Source organism: Hyposmocoma kahamanoa, unplaced genomic scaffold (genome assembly GCF_003589595.1).
Source record: "Hyposmocoma kahamanoa isolate Upper Pololo Valley unplaced genomic scaffold, ASM358959v1 64, whole genome shotgun sequence".
In the NCBI taxonomy this organism is placed as follows: Eukaryota; Metazoa; Arthropoda; class Insecta; order Lepidoptera; family Cosmopterigidae; genus Hyposmocoma; species Hyposmocoma kahamanoa.
The window spans coordinates 11,086,582-11,107,759 of record NW_020653852.1 but is presented as its reverse complement, the minus strand read 5'-3'; the positions used below and the strand labels follow the sequence as shown (position 1 = coordinate 11,107,759).

The 21,178-nt window shown below is 35.7% G+C and overlaps 1 protein-coding gene across 2 annotated transcripts; it reads left to right on the top strand.

Annotated features, from left to right (window-relative positions):
* The first annotated feature begins 614 nt into the window (after positions 1 to 614).
* On the top strand, positions 615 to 21,156 carry LOC113231040 (transmembrane protein adipocyte-associated 1 homolog). 2 transcript variants are annotated; one of them, XM_026465198.1, is made up of 6 exons: positions 615 to 916; positions 997 to 1,292; positions 2,475 to 2,732; positions 12,061 to 12,247; positions 14,325 to 14,454; positions 18,842 to 21,156. In XM_026465198.1, the coding sequence occupies exons 1-6, from the start codon at positions 834 to 836 to the stop codon at positions 19,004 to 19,006; spliced, it is 1,119 nt and encodes a 372-aa protein (XP_026320983.1). In that variant the 5' UTR covers positions 615 to 833; the 3' UTR covers positions 19,007 to 21,156. The 2 variants fall into 2 exon arrangements, with proteins under 2 accessions (XP_026320983.1, XP_026320984.1); XM_026465199.1 differs by having other exon boundaries at positions 617 to 916; positions 18,845 to 21,154.
* The last annotated feature ends 22 nt before the right edge of the window (positions 21,157 to 21,178 follow it).

Here is a 21,178-nt window from a genome sequence, read left to right as displayed (position 1 = left end):
TGAGTTTGATTTCGAGTGCTTTAAACCATACTCAAATCCTGACTTGAGCATTGAGTAGAGTTCTAGAATACGACCCTGAGTGTCGTATTCCAGAACTCTACTCAATATTCAAGTCAGGACTTGAGTATTGCAGTGAGCACTGAAAATCATACTCAAGTCCTTGCCATTAGGGTCGTATGTCCAGTGCTTGAAATCATACTCAAGTCTGCTCAAATCCTGACTTGAGCATTGAGTACAGTTCTGGAATACGACCATACTCAAGTCCTGACTTGAGCATTGAGTACAGTTCTAGAATACGACCCTTCAGAAACTTAAAACGTAATGATACTTAAAATTAAAAAATAATTTGTGAAAAAACTGTAACTACTACAACCCACCATTTTTTTTTTTCAATAATTTTTTCGTGATTATCCAATATCGTTCCGAAAGACAGTGTTTCTTCAGGACTACAAATCAGAAAGAGATAAAGCTATACGATGGATTGTACGTTGTATCTTTCTAACATGTCTCATGTGGAAACTTTAAAAAAAATTCAAATGTAATTAAAAAAAAAATTGTCAATTTTCCTTCAATGTTCAATGCCTTTTTTTTACACAAAGTGCGTCGAGTTCAGTGGTTGCTGTTGGTGTCGTAATTCGTAAACCTAATTAGAAAGCGAGAGAAATAATAAGAAATAAATGTCATAAAACGCAGCGTGTATGTTCTTACGATGTCAAAGCAGAGCTGACGTAATGCGGGCCGCTTCCTTAACTTGATTATTGAAATCGAGTATGCGCTTCCGAGGAGTTCGAAGGCTTTCGTAACTTAAATGGCTAAACAGTGATACAAGAAAAATGGGAAACGGTTCAAATTTCCCTCCCGTGTCCGAGGATACATTTTGTAAATACGTTTTGTATTACGAGATTAACAATTCGAGGTACGTACAACCTTAACCATTTCTTTGATTTGATAGTGACCTTGTTTTTTGTTTTGTGCTGACAAAGTGATTTTTTGCAGGGTCCGAATATGGGATTTGATTATACTAATACCGAATGCTCTGTTCGTGCTGTTCCTAGTTGTTAGGTTTAACAAGGCTCAGTTGAAATTGCGCGCTACGAGCAGTCCCATATTTCTAACATTCTACTCGTTGGTATGGGGAAATGTGATGATCAGCCTAGTGCGATGCGCCGTGTCAATGACAGTGAATGCAGCAATGCCAGTGGGGGGTCTGGTGGACAAAATCCTCTGGGTGACAGTGAGATTTTTCCTGCTGGCCACTGAAATGAGTGTTGTAATATTTGGATTGGCTTTTGGTAAGTGTTTTATTTGTATACTTATATGTTCACATACTGTACAATGGTACAATATGTAACTATGTGTATTGGAAACACATAAGATTTGTTTATCGTTCTAAAACAAAAACCCTATGATATATAAATGGACTATTATTTTGGGTTTCTACCATAATCAACCGATATATGTTTATTTATAGACAAAAATAGAGATTTATTTTTGTACAATTGATGTAATGGTAAATAGTTATACTAGTTTCCATTACACATAAAATTAGGCTTAATAATGGCATAAGACAAGAAGTTATACTAGTGTCTAATACTGTAAAAGTTGAGGCAGTGCATGCTGAAGTGACATCAAAATGATAAGGATCTAGTTAGTATGTTATGTAAATCATAAAATACAAAGTTAGACATTGTTATCAGCTTGTTCCTCTACTATTCAATTTTGTGCTAAATAGATCAATTTAGTAAGAAAAATAACTATCCATCTGTTAAGACATGTTTTAACAGTATACAGTATTTTTTTTGTATTCATATTTTTTGCTAGATATGTCATATCTATATAAATGGAAATAAATAAATTAATATGTATATAAATTATTTTATTATTATAATTTAAATAAATAAATACAAAATATATATTATCTATCTATTTTAGACTCTGGGCTCGCCTCTCCCATTTAAAAATTCAAACATTGTGAGATTTCTTAATAATAAAAAATCATAAAAGGTTTTGGTACGCTAATTCTTAATATCTATTTATTAGTTTATTTAATTAGCAAAAATCCCAAACTACTACTAATGTGCATTTGTTTATTCAGTAATTTATAATAATAATAATTAAAAATTATAAAACTGATAAAAATTAAAACCAGCCAAAAGGCTGAGAAAAAAAGAAGGATAATATTTATTTGCTTAATGTATTTATTATATTCATACAACATAATAGGTCATAATTTTCTTACTCACACTTAATACTTATAAAAAAGCTGTACTTTCATTATAGAAAATTATAATTATAAAATTATATATAAAATTGTTATATAATACATCCAAATGAAAATTTTCTTTTAAACAACATTGGCATTTACTTGCTACCAGTTTTTTGTACACAGTTTATGAAGTTCACCCATGTAATCGGAATCCCACTTCAGGGGGTAGTCATTGAATATATATTGTTATTGGCACTTGTTGTTTCAGGTCACATGGATAGCCGAAGCAGTATTAGATATGTCCTATTGGCAACATCATTAATTTCCCTTGCCTTTACTATAACTCAAGGGACATTAGAAATTGTAATGCCAGATGACATTTTCCACATTGACACAAGGAATTATGATCTCTTTGGACATGGTGGCATGCTGTTTTGGTTTGTCTCGTCACTTGTCTTTGCATTGATCTACTTTGCCATACTGATATTGCCTTGGACACCTTTGCGGGACTATTTGGCCTTACCAAGTAAGTTGCTTGCTAGAATTATCCTAGCCTAAAAATTGTTTATATGCAGAAGTTTGTTTAGATATTTATTTCGAGACTAGAGTCTGATGTTTTCAGTCTCGAGAATATACTTAATACAGAATATACTTTTGTGACTTAAATCACTTAATTAAACAATAATTAAAAATCTACTAAACCACCAATCATTTTTTTGTTCTGGTTTCATGGACATGGCAACACTGTAGAGTGAAGTTTAATATAATCTGTGGAGATTGAAGATTACAATATTAATCAGATCCTCTCTATGTGAAACTACATTAAACGCCCTTTTTTCTTAGGTGAGAGTTAATAAAGAACTTGATTAAAATATCATGTTTTGACTGCCAAAACGCCTAGCCTAGAAATATGGGAATCCACCTTTGAAATAGTCTCGAAAGTCTTGTTTTTTTCCGGGATTTTTGAGACCGCACCAAGTCTCCATTTTTTTACCGGGACGCGGAAATTCAGCTAGACTGCCCTATTGTTTGCTACATAATCACATCATTTGTGTAAATATAATTTATAATTTTAATTTTTTGTAATTTTATTTTTTGAACCAAATAGTCACTTATTATACAGTGTGACCTGAAACGCGATACATTCCTTCTAAGGGGTGAAAGTAGACTTAATTTAAAACAAATTTAGTCATGTGATACCTTGTCCAAAAACATTGTATAAATAAAATAACTTAAATTTAACACGCAAAATAGGCGCTTTGTCGTCAAGTTGCGGATACCAGCCCGTTGCACCAAGTACCAAGTATTAACTTAAATGTAACTTATTTCAGTACCAAAGCTTTATTGCAAGTACTCCTCAAAATGCGAACCTCGGTTCCTAATACATTCTCGTAATCTTTTGCGCACTTCAGTTTTTGTCACCCGCGATGTTATTGTTGCCTTGAATTGTACAGCTGCGTCAATTATCCTCTGCCTAAGCTCGTTTGAATTTATGGGCGTTTCATACACTCCCATAAGTAAAAATCCCACGACGTTAAATCTGGGCATCGTGCTGGCCAAGGAATCGGCCCGGCTCGACCAATCCAACGGCCTGGATAATTTGTGTCCAGCTATTGTCGCACACCCAGGCGGAATGAGCTGGATAGCTATCGTGCTGGTAAATCATATTAGACAATGTCCTAACGGGTACATCTTCCAGCAATAGATCTAAATGATCCCTCAAAAAAATTTCATAAGTCTCTCAATGTAAATTATCAGGGAAAAAGTAAGGCCCAACTAAATGTCTGTCAATGATTCCCATCCAGACGTTTAGGGAAAACCTCTGATGGGATATTTTTTCATGGGTTTTCACCTTTTTGGGCCCAAAAATGTGCATTGTGATAATTTGTGATTCCATCGCGATCAAACTTGGATTCGTCCATAGGATTCTTGTAAAAATATTTGGGTTTTCCATATCGTATTGATCATGAAACGCCAAAAAATCTAGTCTTCTTGCTAAATCTTCTTCCTCCAGTCCTTGCACCGGAGTGTAGTCCTTGTACGGGTACAGGCCAGCGGTATGGACAGTGAACCACACTTTCAATTATGTTGTGCCAAGTAGCCTAGCTACCATCCTAGTAGAAGTTGTAGGGTTTCTTCTAACAGCCTCTAATATTTCCTCTTCCTCCTCTGGAAAATAAACGGGAGGCCTGCCACCATCTATGTGTCTTCGGCTGTTGTTGAAGCCGTCCCGCCTCAAGCGCCTGTACGTGCCAGAAAACACTTTCTCATTGGTACACGACGACTAGGGTAGCGTCGCATGTAGTTCCTTCGTGCCGCAGCAACATCACCATCACAAAAACCGTAACAGAACAAGATGTCAGCGTATTCTTCGTTCGTATACTCAGACATTTTATCACTGACGTAAACGGTAAAAGTTAGAACAGTAGAATGTAACGATACGTCCGCACTCGCGAATAGTTGCAGCTAACTGAAGTAAACTAACTAATTGGAGTCAATGAGTTCTACAAAATAAACTTTTAAATGCTTCACAAAGGCCCCTATTGATGCCGCAGCTATACAAAAAAACTTTTGTACAATAGTTCCCGGCGAGGCTGGTTGGCATCTACTCGTACTACCCGGTAGGCTCGTATTTCTAAGAAACGCTCCCTCGACCCACTAATTTATTATTGCAAGAATTTGAAACTTATATTTTATTTTTGTACAATATTTGACCTTTTTGAATGGGTAATACTACAAGGAAGTAATTTAAGCAGTTTGTACACATCGTTCCATACATTTCTTTTACAAGGCACTTTTTTTAGTGAGTTTAGTGAGAAAAAGTTTCTTTTTTTAAGTAATTTTTTATTATTTTTGAACCACCATAGCAAATTTAACAATTATTTCGTGCCCTTTTGTTATTAAACAATAACTTTGATTCAATAACTACCAGATAAAGCAAAAATAAACAAGAAATAGAGAGAAACTTTTTAGAAAAAATAAAAATGAAGCTGAAAATCGGGATTTTTAACAAAGAACCTAAAATCTTCAATATCTCCGAAAGTACGCATTTTTGGACAGAGTATCACATAACTAAATTTGTTTCAAATTAGATCTACTTTCACTCCTTCAAAGGAATGTATCGAGATTCAGGTCACCCTGTATAATGATAAATGCTATTCAGGGTGTGGTAGCTAATATTATAAAATATTTTACTTGTTTATTGTTTATACCATACTTTTTATCGATTTAGGGTCTACAGCATGATATTTATTTTTTAGGATTATTGAATAATTATAAAAATCAATCACAATTATGTTATTGTTGCATACAGATTTTTTTTTTTTTTATTTGTGACCGGTCGCCAAGCCATAAGCAAATCTTGTGAACGAGGTAGATCATTCTCGGTTGAGCGTCCTATACCGCACCTCCCAATCATAGAACACTACCTCGGTTAAGCCACTTGACCACAATTGATGGATCTAAAAGTTGCGGGCTCGGGTGGCAGAACAGACTTTCTTTGTGTTTAGTTTTATGTCGGTTGATCTCAGCAGCTACAGCATACAGATTTAAAATGATGTTAGAGGTGTCCTTGGTCTAGTAACCTAATGACTAGACCATGATGAGGAAAAATATAAATGCTCTTATGTCTATTGTGGTTATATTGCAGCAACCGCGAAGTGTGACAGTGATTGCAAGGTTTATAATTTATATAGTTTGCTTTATTTAAAGGAATAATTAAACTATGTAGAACAATTTTTCTGGTCTAACATTGTAACAACTTGAGAATGTATAGAAAAAGCACAAGTAAAATTTCATTTTAGATGACTCAACCTATTAGAAAGAAAGAAAGAAAGAAAAATAATTTATTTGGCAAAATTTTACAATAAATAATACAAAACAAACACAATCATACATTATATATTACCAAAACGGTCACCAATCAGCTTTTTGTAATGAGACGTTGAAGAACGCCTCATTACGCTGGTTTTCAGTGGCGCCATATATGGACAAAAAGAAAGATGGCGCCTCGTCCAAGCAGGCGGTAAGATAAAAATAAAACAAAAAAGAAATATAAAGATTAGGTATAAAACTTAATTACAAATATAAATCAAAACTTAAAAGATTAAACAAAACCATAAACTAATCCTAACATAGATACATAATAATAAAAATGAAATAAATACCAAAAATGTGATTATAATGTAGTGTAAGTGATAAGATATTACACTGAATAACTTTCTCTATTGAATTGGTAATATCACTGCAAAAATAATTTTCAACTTTCTGTACAAATAGTACGATTACAATCTGTTCTTTTTCATGAGCAGTCATGACACTGAAATTTTTTACTCATATTTTTTAAAATCACATTGAGTTCATATGACAAATAACGGACTAGTGAATTTACTGTCTTGAGGCATTCTCTACATAATACTACAAAATACCTACTTTTCCGATTCTAGAAAACCCAAACAATATGAATCAATTTCAAAGTTCGTTTCTTAAATTATAACCGGATTCAAACGTGGGATATTCGACAGTGCATAGTAAACCGATATACAGGTTGTCCCAAAACTCAAAGATAACCTGGGAACAGGATGTTGCCTAGTTTGTAGCAAGCCAGAAAAAAATATTTTAAAAATCTGAGTCATGTTTTTTCTGATATAAGCATTTTAATGAAAATGTGCGTAGGTACCGATGATAAGCCGTGCCACTGAGATCTTAAATTCGTAAAATAAAAAAACTAGACCAATTTTGCGCCAAAAGAATAAACGAAAGCGTTGTTTTATTATATAAGAGCATCGTAATTGCTGATATACCGTTTTTTGACTATAATCTTAATTAGTCAATTAAGTAATTATAATTGTACATATATTACGTACTCGAGGAAGTAACATTACTTTGTAAACAATTGCTATGGAGCTATAAAAATGTAGCCATATTTTAAAATGTTCGTAGTTATGTTTTGAATTTACTCTCCGTCTACTGTTGGACTTACTTGCCATATCTCTTGATCGATTTACAATCGGCAGTACCTACCTAGTGCGTCCAATTTTTTGGTAACAGTCGAGTCGGTTGCCCCAAATACCTTCTCTTCAGCGTCCAATAATAATAATCTTTATTTTCTCTTTACAAAGGGTACAAAGTTTTCTAATGTAATTTACATGAAAATGCTTAAGTATTAGAGTACCTTTGTAAGAGACTGGAGTCCATACTAGGAACTAACCTGTGTGACAGATCTCCAATCTCCACCCATTCGCTTTACGTAGCCAGCGCAGTCTCGCATCCTTCATCCTGTCGGATATAACCTCTCCAAAAATAACATTTGCTATACTCGCCGCGCTTGGTAGCGTGAATAGTGATTATAACAAAGGCATTTCGCCACTACTCCGAACTGATATCTTAATATTTCCGTTTGTCTGCATAGCTTCTGATTTCGATGCCCGAACCCGACGAACAATAACCGGCGGCGTCGGCTATAAGAGCGCTTACACACGGCGACTTTTAGCAGCGATACAAACGCGCGATTTCATCGCGACACTTGCGATTTGTAAGCGGTTGCATCGACGCAAACGCGCGACTGCATCGATGCAGTAACTTATGTTGAATCATTAAAAACATTGTATCATGTTTGCGTCGCGATTGTATCGCGACTAAATCTCTGCAGATGCGCTGTTAAAAGTCGCCGTCTGTAAGCGCTCTAAGAGCTGGGAAGAAAGTTTGAAAGACTGCATGCAATCTAGATTATATATATAATAAAAAAAGACTTTGGTCCCTATGTCGTGGTTAATCTCTTAGCCGTTTTCTACAACTATAACGGTTAAATATAGAGAATGCTCAACACAACTGTAATCCTTTCGTCTCCCAGCACAATAACCAAAGATAAAATAAATTTAGTGCCAAAATGCACAAAGAAAAGCCCGATTTCATTCTGGTGACAGCAATTTAATTTCCTGCAATCGTATCAGACAATGGTCGATAAATTATGCAAGGGGATTTATTGTTTCTGATAAGTCAACTTGAACTATGCTGTTGACTGTTTGTATTTACTTGCACATTGTTGATATTATTACTAAATTTAGTTACTTATCACGAAGAACGTTCAGACTAGCTGGTTAGTACCTTATTTCTGAGTAGGTAATGTTTATATTAAGAGCTTTGTTGTTTGTTATGTAGGTATACGCATAACTTGACGATTCTTTGAATTATATGTGACTAGACCGCGCTCACAATTAATTAGTATTCATAACATCCCAAAGGATGTACGTTTTAGGAAAAGGGCACAACTATATACTCCAGTTAGTTCTAAAGATCGTATATAATATACATATATTGTACATGGATTTTTAGATTCTTGCCCTTTCGGTAAAACACTTTTTCAGGTTAAGGTGTTTCTCCATTTTTATTGATCGAATATATAGAAATCTAAAGTGCAGTTATATTCATACTTGTTGTTCTGTGGTTTAGGTAGTTTTATTGTTATACCTATTATATATATTATATATATATATATATATGTATAGAGTACACGAATATATTATGGTCTAGGGAGTGAAAAGCGAATTTTGTATGCACAAAAAAGGACTATCTTTGTAAGTACTTTAAATCTTTACACGGTTTCAGTTGTCCATTTCGTATGTACTAAGTTGTTATCGAATAAACGGGTAGATAACGTGATAATCATGTTGGAATCATAGTTTATTCACATATTGTCGGTTATCTCCACAATATGTCTGTGGTTATCTCGGTGGGTTAATGGGGCATTGTGTTTTTGGTTAATTTTTTTGTTATCTAGGTTTTACTGACTCTCAAACAAAAAAATTATGAAAGTAGAATTGTTTACTTAAGGAGTCACTATACGTATCGACACGAAGCCACAATAAGCCCGTCAGAAAATTATTGTGTTGGTGTGTGTATATTTAGATGAATGACGGGGAAAGAGTTCTCGAGTTTGACACATTTGGATATACATAAATAGATAGATATATTTATTTAGAGGAACGCTAAAAATGTTGTATTACGAAGACAAGGTTCATACTGACCACATACATCAGAACGAACGTTTAATCGAAATCAAAAGACGATTTAAGGCGTTCCCATAATGTCGTAACGTTTTATTTATCGTTGGACGACTGCCGTGTCTATGGTGTTCCCATATCACGACTATCTCTCGTGGACGTTTATCGTTGAACAACTGTCGTATCTAGCAGTTCCCGTTAGATCGTGACGAAAATTTATCGGTTCATGGCATCCGCCGCCACGACAGAGTCTTTTGAAGCTGCGATTATCTGTCGTCACATTTTGATCGTGATTTATCTTCAGACGACTGTCGTTCTAGCTCTTCCTATTGTCACGACAGTCTGTCGTAGTAACGCCAAAAAAGTCGTGAACGACACGTTAATCGTGTTTTACTATTATGTGAACTTCATTTAAATATACAAGTCACGACATTATGAGAACGCGCCCTAAATAATTCTTTTTACAAATTAAACGTTCGTGTAGCCGGTAGCTCAATTATGAACTAGGGCTTTCATGCCGGGAATCTCGGTCTCGAAAATTTCGAGTCAACATTTTGTTGGCATTTTCGAGACTTGAGACTGGCGTATTCAGTCTCGGGAATAACTTTTAAAACTTAAGTCATTTAACTAAAAAGTTTAAAAAATCTAATCAGTTATGTTTTATTCTGGCTACATGGACGTGGCAACACACTGTATAGATAGATAGATAGAAAATTCTTTATTGTTAGCGCCACATACATAGAGAGATTACAGGACAGAAATTAAACACATTAGCAGGGTAACAATTGGCGGTCTTATCGCTAACAGCGATTTCTTCCAGACAACCTTAGGATGGAGAGAGACTAAACATGAATAAAAGCGGGGGTACTAGATATAAACATTTACACATACATATAGAAATCATTAAACAACGCATTATACTTATTAAAAAATGCATTATACTTATATAGTGCAGCTTAGTATAATTTGTAGAGATTGAAGAATGATAGTAACAAAAATCAAGTCCTCTCTATTTAAAACGTCATTTGTTTATCGAGTCCTTAAGTTTTCGCGATTGTTACACATTGATATTATGTCAATGACATGGGACCTGTAAAGGGCCCAAAACGTCGGTTTGTTTGAAAAAACAAATATACGCGATTTAAATCCGGAAAAATAGTTTCATTTCCAACGCCATTTGTTTCTTACGTACCCACTAAAAAAATAGCTTTTACAAATATTTTTTTATTTTATAATTTGTGTTAATAAAGAACACCAAGCGAGATTACTATTTTTTTCCGGACGCGGATATGCAGTGAAATTGAAAACCTATTATGAATATTGTTAGTATAATTTAACCTTTTTTACCGTTCATCTAAATATTTAGACATTATATTATGTCGGTGGGTGAATTTGTCTATTGGTGTCACATTTTTATTGCGAAGTCTCAGTTTTGTTAGTCTGATTTATTGTATTACAAATTATGTAACTGAATTATTTTGAACACGAGAATCTTTTGTCGCTAAAATTATAATTCCGAAGATATTATGTTGCCAAATTATTGTCTCCATGAATTGGCACACATTTTTTGTTGTCAGTCGGTGAAATGTTCCAAAATAAAATACCAATTCCTGTTTTAATAATCAAAAGTACTTTTTGGGTGCTAGGATATTGTACTCACGATAATGCTTCTCGAATCTTTTGGAATTTGAACTGATGTTTAAATGAAAATAATAATTTTTAGTTTGCTTTGACAGCGAATGAAAGCATCGTGAAAGTTAACGTTAGAGAAACTTTAGCCTTGCTAACCACGGAAGGCAAAATATTAGGCAGAGGCATTCTTTCCGACTCAGTGGTGCCATCTAGAGCACTGTTACTATTAATTAATTGTCAAAAGTTTTATGGGTGATCGATTCAAAGATTATAGATACAGCGGTTTAAACGGCAGTAACGTCAAAATTTGAAGTACATATGATTAGATAAAAACTTGGTTTAAGTGGCAACAGTGAGCAGTAAAGATAGAATTATAGATTTTCAGACCGTCTTTCGCTTTCGTGACTAATTTGCTATTCTTCGCAGAAGATTCTCATTGATCGAGTAAACCATTGGGTGATGGACTGATTACTTAATAATCTTTTCTTCTAAAACAAAATCTAATAAAGTTTTAATATTGCATTTCAACATTGCTAAAAATAATGTAATTGATGACGCTCGCCCCAGTAGAATCCAAAACACAATTTCGTTGTTTGCGCGTATGTTCAGCATCATCTTTCTTTGTTTTTAATGTAAAGTAGGAGGCAATATTACGATCTTTTTTAATTTCAGTATTTGCATGAATGTGGCCGTGTGTTGCTTTTTTATAATTAAGTACTAATAAGTACCTAGTGTTTCATTTGCTCCAATATGCTTAATTTTTGCCGTGACATACCACCTTAAGAGTGTTGCTCTTGTCGGTGTAGCTCTATTCAAGCAACATTTCATTATCTCTTTAGAGAGACATTACAGAGTTGGACAACATGTTGGAATAGAAGAATCAGTGATTTAAATTTGTTTAGTCTACCGTCCGTGAATACCAGCCGAGGACGCCGCATGTAATTTTACCGGTCGCCGCAGAATATCAGAAAAGTCGTTTTGCATACACACTCGACAAATGCCGAGTTTTATTGCGGATCTCAATGTTTTGTTATTAAGCGTTACTATTGTTGGTAAAAAATGAGACGAAACAATTTTTTTTTCTAATTTGTTCATTATGCAATAAACGAATTTTTTTAAATTGCTTCGCTTGTAGAATTTACAGGGTATACCAAATAGTCATGGGTTGGTATGTGGCGAAGAATTGTAAAAAAATAACAATTATATTTCGTTAACTTTCAGCAAAGCTCTCGTTTTACCTGTACGTGCTGCTATTGGCGCTACTCGATACAACGCAAGCGATCGGCGCAGGGCTCCTTATGTGGGGCGCAATGCAGTCAGGGCTGTGTGTCGTCGACGTCACTTCTTGGCTTTATTTTTCGCTGTACACGCCGTTGGTTTACCACACATTCCTTTGCGAATTCTTCAGGTATTGCTTTACACTTTTATATATTGATGATGTTAGTGAAGGAAATATATTAAAGTAACGTACTTTAATATAATTTATCATTTTTGTTATCGACGACTTTATTAAAATTTGGCTTAGGGTTTATTTAGTTATATTAGGTACGCTGAATTTGTTCTATGTGCGTATGATTAATATTTGTATCGAAAAAAGGTATTTGTGGTAAAATTATAATATAACAAGAGGGAAGCTTTAAAGCTTTCTAAAGGTGGCTTTCCAAGGCCCGTGATCCGTCTCGCGACTCGTTGCCATTCTCACGAAACGCGCCATAGAAAGACGGCCGTCCGAGCGCGCCTGTGTTAACCTGTGGCGGCGTGTTCGGATCCGTTGCTGGTCGGTAACGTCAAAGGCGCGGCGCGGCTTATGCTCTCAATACAAATTCGAATATTTACGCGCCGCCACGCGCGTCGGCCCAAGACCGCCCGTTTCGCGAGCTTGCCCATACAAATCGGCGTGTTTGACATCATGGGCCGTCGGAACGCACCGTAAGAGGGGTATGGACCATAATTTACCACGATGACCTAATGCTGGTTTTCACACGTTTTCCAAAAATTGAAAACCTTTATCGATGTGCTAAAATTATTTTCTGAACTTTGACAAATATGCGTGTCAATGGATGACATTGTGTGTTACAAATTTATTTATAAATTAACTCTTCCTAATATGGGTAGATGGAGCTAATCCTAAACAAAATAAAAGAATAGCCGGTACTATCTATAAAAATCTGTGCAATAGTTGATTTGTTTGTTATCACTAGAAATTAGAGTAGCTTTGAAAAATTGCAACTTGCCAGTGAACAACAAATTAGTTATAAAAATTGCTATTTGGTACACGTTGCGACATCTGGTGTACCAATAGGTACTAAATACCCGACTATAGTTGAGCCAAGATAGCATCCTCTTTTTGACAGATAGTTTTAGAGCCGTGACACATCCACTTTAATTAGTATCATTAATACTAGTATGGTACTAGTTGCTAATATAGTATAGGAATTTAGTAGTATTCACTCGTACTGATTTGCATTACACTGTATGCAATGAGTGCAAGTTGTGCCAAATCAAATTTTTACTTTACCCATGCACAATTTGAGAATTTCGAGGTTACTTAAATGATTTGTTAATATTTCTTTTAGGCAAAATTAACATATATTTGTAAATAACATAAGTAAGTAATCTTATGAACGGTGTTTGCAATGATTGATTTCATATTATACATTTATTCATGTTTTTTATCGTATAAATTTGATATTTCTACCGTAACAACCATACTACATAATTTTTTTAATCACATAATAGTACTATCTTATTGCTTGCAGGACATCACTAGGTTTAAGAAAAAAAAAACCAGAGAACATAACCGTATAAATGATGTATTTTAAATACAAACTATCACAACTTTTTTGCAGATATTAAATTAAATTATGTTAATTTTTTTTATTGAATTGATATTCAATTATTTTTGTGAAATTACTCCACTAGTTTGTTATAATTATTAATACAAAGATCGAACACTCAGAAAAAATTCCTTCGATCCGGCCGGAACCGACATGTTCTAGCTTATCGTACCAGACGCTATACCAACTAAGCCACGGAACGAACCAGCGGACCTCACGAATTTTTCTATGTGCTTGCGTCGTGTCTTTGTATTTGGTTTTTTTCAACGACTTAAATTATGTGTTATTGTAGATACATACTATATATTTAACCGAAATAATCACGTCGTTGGTGTTCACAGTGGAGATAAATTATATAATTAGTCGTTTCCTATTTGGACAATATTTATTAAGTTACATTCTATCGCCGTTAATAGCCGTCAAAAAGAGGATGCTATCTTGGCTCGACTATACGTTGTCTTCTATCGCGATTAGCAGTCCTCTTGATTTGTTAGTCCATGCCCCAAGGCAAAATGCCGTATAAAATATTTACCGTCATAACTACAACATGTTTTTGTGCCCTCGGTATCTACACGTGTAAATTCACCAAGTACGATAGACAAACAAACAACTAAATAAACAAAATCCTACTAATTTATAATGTTTCAGTGTGTCCCAACCGAGCATTATGTTCTCGTACAAGGCTCAAATGGACGAGCCCATGGACGACGACCAGGTGTCTCTACCGCATCAGCAGAGCTTCAGCTCCCTCAAAACCGACTCCGACTATATTTACCAGGTAATAAGTCGTTTACTTTGTCTAGAGTGCCTAATTTCAGTACGTCATATCAGCTATTATTTTTCCCCCGTGTAATGATCTGGTGGGCACTGAGATCCAAAGGGGTACCAGAAGCTTATATTGACATCATCCGAGACATGTACCGCGATTCCGAATCCATGGTTAGGACTGCTGTTGGTGACACTAAACCCTTCCCTGTCACAGTCGGAGTTCACCAGGGCTCAGTTCTCAGTCCCTATCTGTTCAGCGTGATATTAGACGAGGTCTCAAGCTCCATCCGAGACACGCATGAGCAACCCCCGTGGATGCTTATGTACGCTGACGATATCGCGCTGGCGGATGCGGATAGAGGGAGACTGGTACGACGAGTGAATGTGTGGAAGGAGTCGCTTGAGAACGGCGGTTTGAGACTAAATGTGGCGAAGACTGAGTACATGGTCTGCAACGCTACAGATCCCCTACCCGTACGCATAGGCGAAGACGCGGTCGAGCCTACGGGCCAGTTTAAATACTTGGGATCTGTACTTAGCGCGTCCGGAGACATCGACTGCGACGTCAGAGCCCGAATCGCAGCCGCTTGGGCAAAGTGGCGTGAGGTGACTGGTGTAATTTGTGACCCCAAGATGCCGGTTAAGCTGAAAGGACAGGTCTATAAATCCATCATTAGGCCTGTCCTTTTATATGGCAGTGAAACGTGGCCCGTACTTGAGCGTCATAAGCAGGAGCTGCGTGTCACGGAAATGAAGATGCTGCGCTGGATGTGTGGAGTTTCACGGAAAGACCGTGTCAGAAACTCCCGCATCCGCGGCAGCCTTCATGTCCGTGACATTGCAGATAAACTGCAAGAAAGCCGCCTACGTTGGTACGGCCACATCTTACGGAAACCGGCTTGCTACGTGGGAAACAAATGTCTGGCTATGCCACCTCCGCCGGGCCCCGGTAGAAGGGGCAGACCCAAGAAGTGCTGGCTTGACGTCGCCAAGGGTGATATGCGTGCCAATGGTCTCACCACTAAGGATGCCGAAGACCGTGCAAAGTGGAGGAGAAAGAGTAGGAAAGCGGACCCCGGGCTCCGCAGCAACCCTGCTGAGGACGCAACCGGGACAACGCTAAGATGAGAGAGATATCAGCTATTATGGACATTTTATTTTAACTGTAGTAAAAACGAGCCCTGTACCCCAACTACAGTGGGGTCTGGCTCGGCCTGCGGCGCGTGGTTGGGTTCAGATTATGGGGTGTGCTCATGCTCTACGGCCGCACAGCGGTTAGTACTATGGGTGCTCGATGAGGAGGTTCGATTCTCGATTTGGGCCAATTTAAGAAACGAACTTTTCCAAGTTTTTTTTGTCTGAGTATTCTGAGTATTGCCCTCAGATTTATCGTTATTCTGGTATTCATAGTACAGGAAATTCGTCAGAAGTTTGGCCTTTTTTACCCCCTAAATACTTCTCTTTGGCATAGCTTCAAAAAAAAAAAAAAAGGAATCAAACAGAGGGACGGTCGAGATTAATGTTATTAAAAACCGTTCTTTTCTGAAGTGAGAAAAAAGAATGAAAAAAAAACATGAAAAGAAACCGTTTTTTTCTGGAGTAAGTTTTTTCTTGTAAAAGTATGAAAATAAAAATATGAGAATTGTATTTTTTACTACATTTCCTCTTTTGTAAATATTCATAGATAAATTCATTCTTCTTCTTCTTAGATAAATTGCTCAAAATAACTGGGCAACACTCATAGTGTTGTCAATTTGTGGCGAATTCCCCAAATTGCGGGGAATTTCTTTTCGGGGAATTTTGTGGGTTATTCCATTTTACTTTTTCTGAAAAAAAAAAAAAAATTTCATTTAGAAAAAAGAACCAGGGCGCTGTTTCTTTAAATGTGAAAATATACATTTGGTTTTTTTTTCAAGTTACAACACTAGTCGAGATACAACAACGCTATTATACGTATCTCATTTCCAGTACCTCGGGAAGTATGCCTTACATTTTTACAATTGTGAGATCTTGTACTCGTAATCTGTTATGCGTCCAAAAATTACGTCCGTACGATGGCGTGGACACTTCGGGCTTCGCCCTCTGCGGACCTCGGCCTACGGCTTCGGCACTTATGACTTAGTTTTAAACAATTAAAATAGGTCTTTAATGGCAACCATATTAAAAAAAATTGCAAAAATATATTTTGACCACTAATTATTATCAGACAATCATTTCGTGCCAATTTTCTGCCGAATCAAAACAAATTTTTCAACAGCACTTTACATAAAAAAACGAACCCTTGTGCGGCGGCTATATCTAAAAACGGCGGAAACAAAATGTTCACCCCAAATTGTGATTAAAGTCATGCCATTTTCAGTCGAATTAGAAGAATTTTTTCTTAGAAGAAAAGATCATAATTATAGCAGCTATATTGAGAAATAGCGAAAAATAAGTTTTGACCGTAAATAATTATTAAACACTCATAGAAACCCCGATATGCCGATTTTCAGTCGAATTAGAGCAATTTTTTGTCTGCCGCTAAAATAGTTTGTATGACAGCCATATTGAAAAAGGGCGAAAAATAAATTTTGACAACAAATTATTATCTAACACCTATAGAGACCTTCACATGCCGATTTTCAGTTGAATTATAGAAATTTTTATAAACGCTTGTTTGACAGCCATGTTTGAAAATGGCGAAAAACCTATTTAAATTATAAATTATTATCAAATACTCCTAGAGACCCCATATGTCAATTTTCAAAGGGATCAGAGTAATTTTTTTTCTGCCGTCAACGAAGGCTTCTATGGCGGCCATATTTGAAAATGGCGAAAAACAAATTTTGACCACAAATTATTACCCGGCACTTCTAGAGGCCTCCACATACCAATTTTTATCCGAATCAGAGCAAATCTCCATCGGCAGCTATTTTTAATCAAGCAAAACGTTTATATACCTATATGGCAGCCTTGATAAAATGTGGCGAAAAAACCTTGACCCCAAATTATTGCCAATTTTCAGCCGGATCGAACCAAGTTTTTCGTCGGCCGCCATTTTGAATTTTTTAACCCAGGCAGTTGACCAGTGTCACCCTCTTTGACATTCCTTCGAGCACCTCCTACCTATCTCTAATAGTCTCCGTGAAAACGACTTTGAATTTTGTATGGCGGCCATCTTGTTTATTTGTATTTCGAACATTTTTTCATTCCGGCGGAAATTGTCCAGGGCGTACCTCATAAAAATGTACAAATATTCCCGCCATATATTATGTTTTTGCAGGCCGTTGATCATTCGTTTATATTTTCCACATTCAGGTCCTCTCATATATGATTCTTTGCTTTGGAACGTATCCCCGTACAACGATATAAATATGTTTTTTTTTACCATATCGGGAAGTATGCGTTCTATTTCTATCAGTAAGTCTTAGGGTCGTATTTTAGAACTCTACTCAATGCTCAAGTCAGGATTGCACTGGAAATACGACCCTAAAGGTAGGGACTTGAGTATGATTTTCAGTGCTCACTGCAATACTCAAGTCCTGACTTGAGTATTGAGTAGAGTTCTAGAATACGACTCTTAAACTAATAGCTATATATATAATCATGGAAGGAAATGACTTTGCTACTCTGCTAACCCAGTAAAGGTTAAATCGTGCGTACTTCCATTTTTATTAACATGGATTTCCGCAAAGTAACCCTGAGAGTCGTATTCTAGAACTCTACTCAATACTCAAGTCAGGACTTGAGTATTGCAGTGAGCACTGAAAATCATACTCAAGTCCTTGCCATTAGGGTCGTATTTCCAGTGCTTGAAATCATACTCAAGTCTGCTCAAATCCTGACTTGAGCATTGAGTACAGTTCTGGAATACGACCCTAAGTCAATTAATTATTTAATCGTGTAAAATCAGGAATCAGTCAACACATCATGCCAACGTGTGAAGAATAATCACCACACTCCTATGTAAATAGAGCGGTCATTTACTGACAACTGTGTTCGTAGTTTTATGTATAATAGGAATTAGGTATGAGTTTGCTAGCGTCCTGTTATTTTTATATAAATGGCATATTAGTATATACATATTAAAAGTTAAACATATTTCATCAGGCGTTTGCGGTGATTCTGAATTGGATTATAATTTCTGTCATTCACATATTAAACCAAGGGTGCCTAAAAAGTTTAATGAGTGAGCCGTAATTCATTTATTGTTCACCGACACCGGGGCGGGCCAAATAGCAACGAGTTATTTGATCACTACCACAATATTAAGAGGGAGCATGCCAAAAAAGTTTTGACGTTGGCTCCGCCCAAATTTGTGAAACTAATATATGCCTGAAGTTCGCGTGACATGCGACAGATGTGGAGAATGTCCGAATGAGAATCTTTCAACAAACTAATCGCTGTATTTTTTCCAGCAGAGTAACAGCGTATACGACAGCACTTTGTTCGAAGCGGGGGGGACTACTCCCATGAACCCTGTATATAGCGCGTCACTCCAAAGCCCCGACTCCATAGCGTCGGGACAATCGATAGAAATTGGTGCACCAGGTTTCCACACTCAGCACATGCAATCAACATAACAAGATATGTAAAAGTATCCGAAGACTACACAGCGATATAAAACTCGATATCCAAAGATACTAATATACCTATAGAATTACGTCGTAGTATAGTCTTTACATAACAACTAGGTATCCGATATTATTTTCTTCAAAGAATCTCTTATTACTCGAGTAATGTATACTTTAATGTACCATGGTTTGTGACAGATAGAGCCAGTGATCAAATCGTATAACTTGAGACTGCATTACATCCCATTTCCGCTTTAATATAGTTTTATGAAATGGATCCATCCATAAAAATTACACAGACATTAGATTATATTATAGCTAGTATTCGGTAAAGTTTGCTATGTACATTTCTCATTTCTTTAATTGTGTCTGAAAACCTTTTCACTATGTATTATATTTGTTTGAAAAGGTAGCAATGCTAATCCTAAGAAACTAACTTGTATTAACATTTTTATGAGAAACACAATGGGTGTTTTTTCTGTTTCAATATGAATAATAAACGAGGAAAAAATATGAGTACCATATGTTTGTCAAATAATCGCCACTAATAAACAAAACAAGCAATGTTCAAAATGTTTTAAAGTGATTCTAAAAAAGAAAAAATTTATATCTGGCAGTATGATTCAGACGCCTTAGCCCGTCCCAAAGGACGAGAATTTTAATAGTACTTTGTACCATTTTAAAATGTCAGCTTGCAGGAGGTTAGCTATCAGTTGTACTGGTAGCGCCATCTAGTGATCATAATATCGAATGTAGTTGGGCAGATGCCCCTTTTTTCTAAGATTTTCTCGAATATAAATACATTTTCATGTAGAAACAAGTCGAAAACAGTTCTTAGGATGGTAGCATAATTATTTTTAACCTAGGAAATGAAACTATTTTTTCAGGTTTAACCTTATTTTTAACCTTCTCAATTTAGTTTGAGGGTAGAAAAGTGTGCAACAGTAACCTTGGCTACTTAAAGATTGTAATATTTAAACTTTGCTGTGACAGTAGACACTTGTCTTGCGTTGTTATTTTTGGATTTTAAAATTTTACACAGATTGGAGGTATGTACGTGTGTATGTATGTAGGAGGGTAGAACCGTTTTTATTTGAAAATTTTATTCATTATGATATCAACTTGGATTTTCAGCATTTTCATTGATAACAAAATTTTATTAGACTGGTAACTAATTATTTCGTAGTTACCCGATTGTGATAATTAATGATGCCAAATATTTTCAGAATACTTGATTTGGTATTTGCCCTACCTCATTGAATTTAACATATCTCAAATGAATATTATCAGATATAAAGCAATCTTCACTGTAGTTATTAATTTGGTTTGTTATGGAGCAAAATACTTTTCTGATAATTTATATTCTTTGATCTAAAGTTATTATGAGATAGTTTCAGCACATGAATCAAAGCAGTTTTATTATGTTTATGGAGCTATCTTTTACGTTTACTATTGCATATTTTGTTTTCAATTAAAATGTGAGACTTACATTCAGGACATCTGAAAAAAAGGAAACGGTATTGACGCTATATTTAATTTAGGCTACGTTCACATGACAAGCCGTTGGTAAGCGTTTTTAAATTGTGCCTACTGATTTAGCATAACCTATTTAGGGTGCTGAACAGAAAAGGCTAGCGATTGCTTCACCGACAAGAGCGTAGCTTTTGTTTCTCATTTTTATTGGCTTTTCGCGGTTAGCGGTAAGTGGAAGAACCTATCTAGATTAATTGTTTTGTAATCTTAATGTCAATCCTACTGTCAGTGCTTTTTTTAAGAATCATCATTTTATGATGTGATTAATGTGATGTGTCTAATATAGAGCGTACTGCAGCCCCAAAATGCTTGTCACGTGAAAGAAGTCTTAGTACCGTAAAAAAAAAATCTGATTGTCCGCTTCATATGTAATCGGATGTGTTACGATGCTTTGTTGTACGTAAGTGTAGATTTTCTAGAATGAGCTAAGTTTAGTGTGATTGACAGCAATTGATTTCTTTTGAATAGTTGTCTTATTGTACTGTGATGGTATACCTACTTATTTTTATACTTTGTTATTAATTTATATTTTTTTCTCTTCAATGGTTCTTGGTAACCGCAAAAAAGATTTATGTATTATAATTAGTTATAGCAAAACTATAGAGGTTGATAAGAATTTCTCAGAGATAGAATTATGAAAAGAAATAA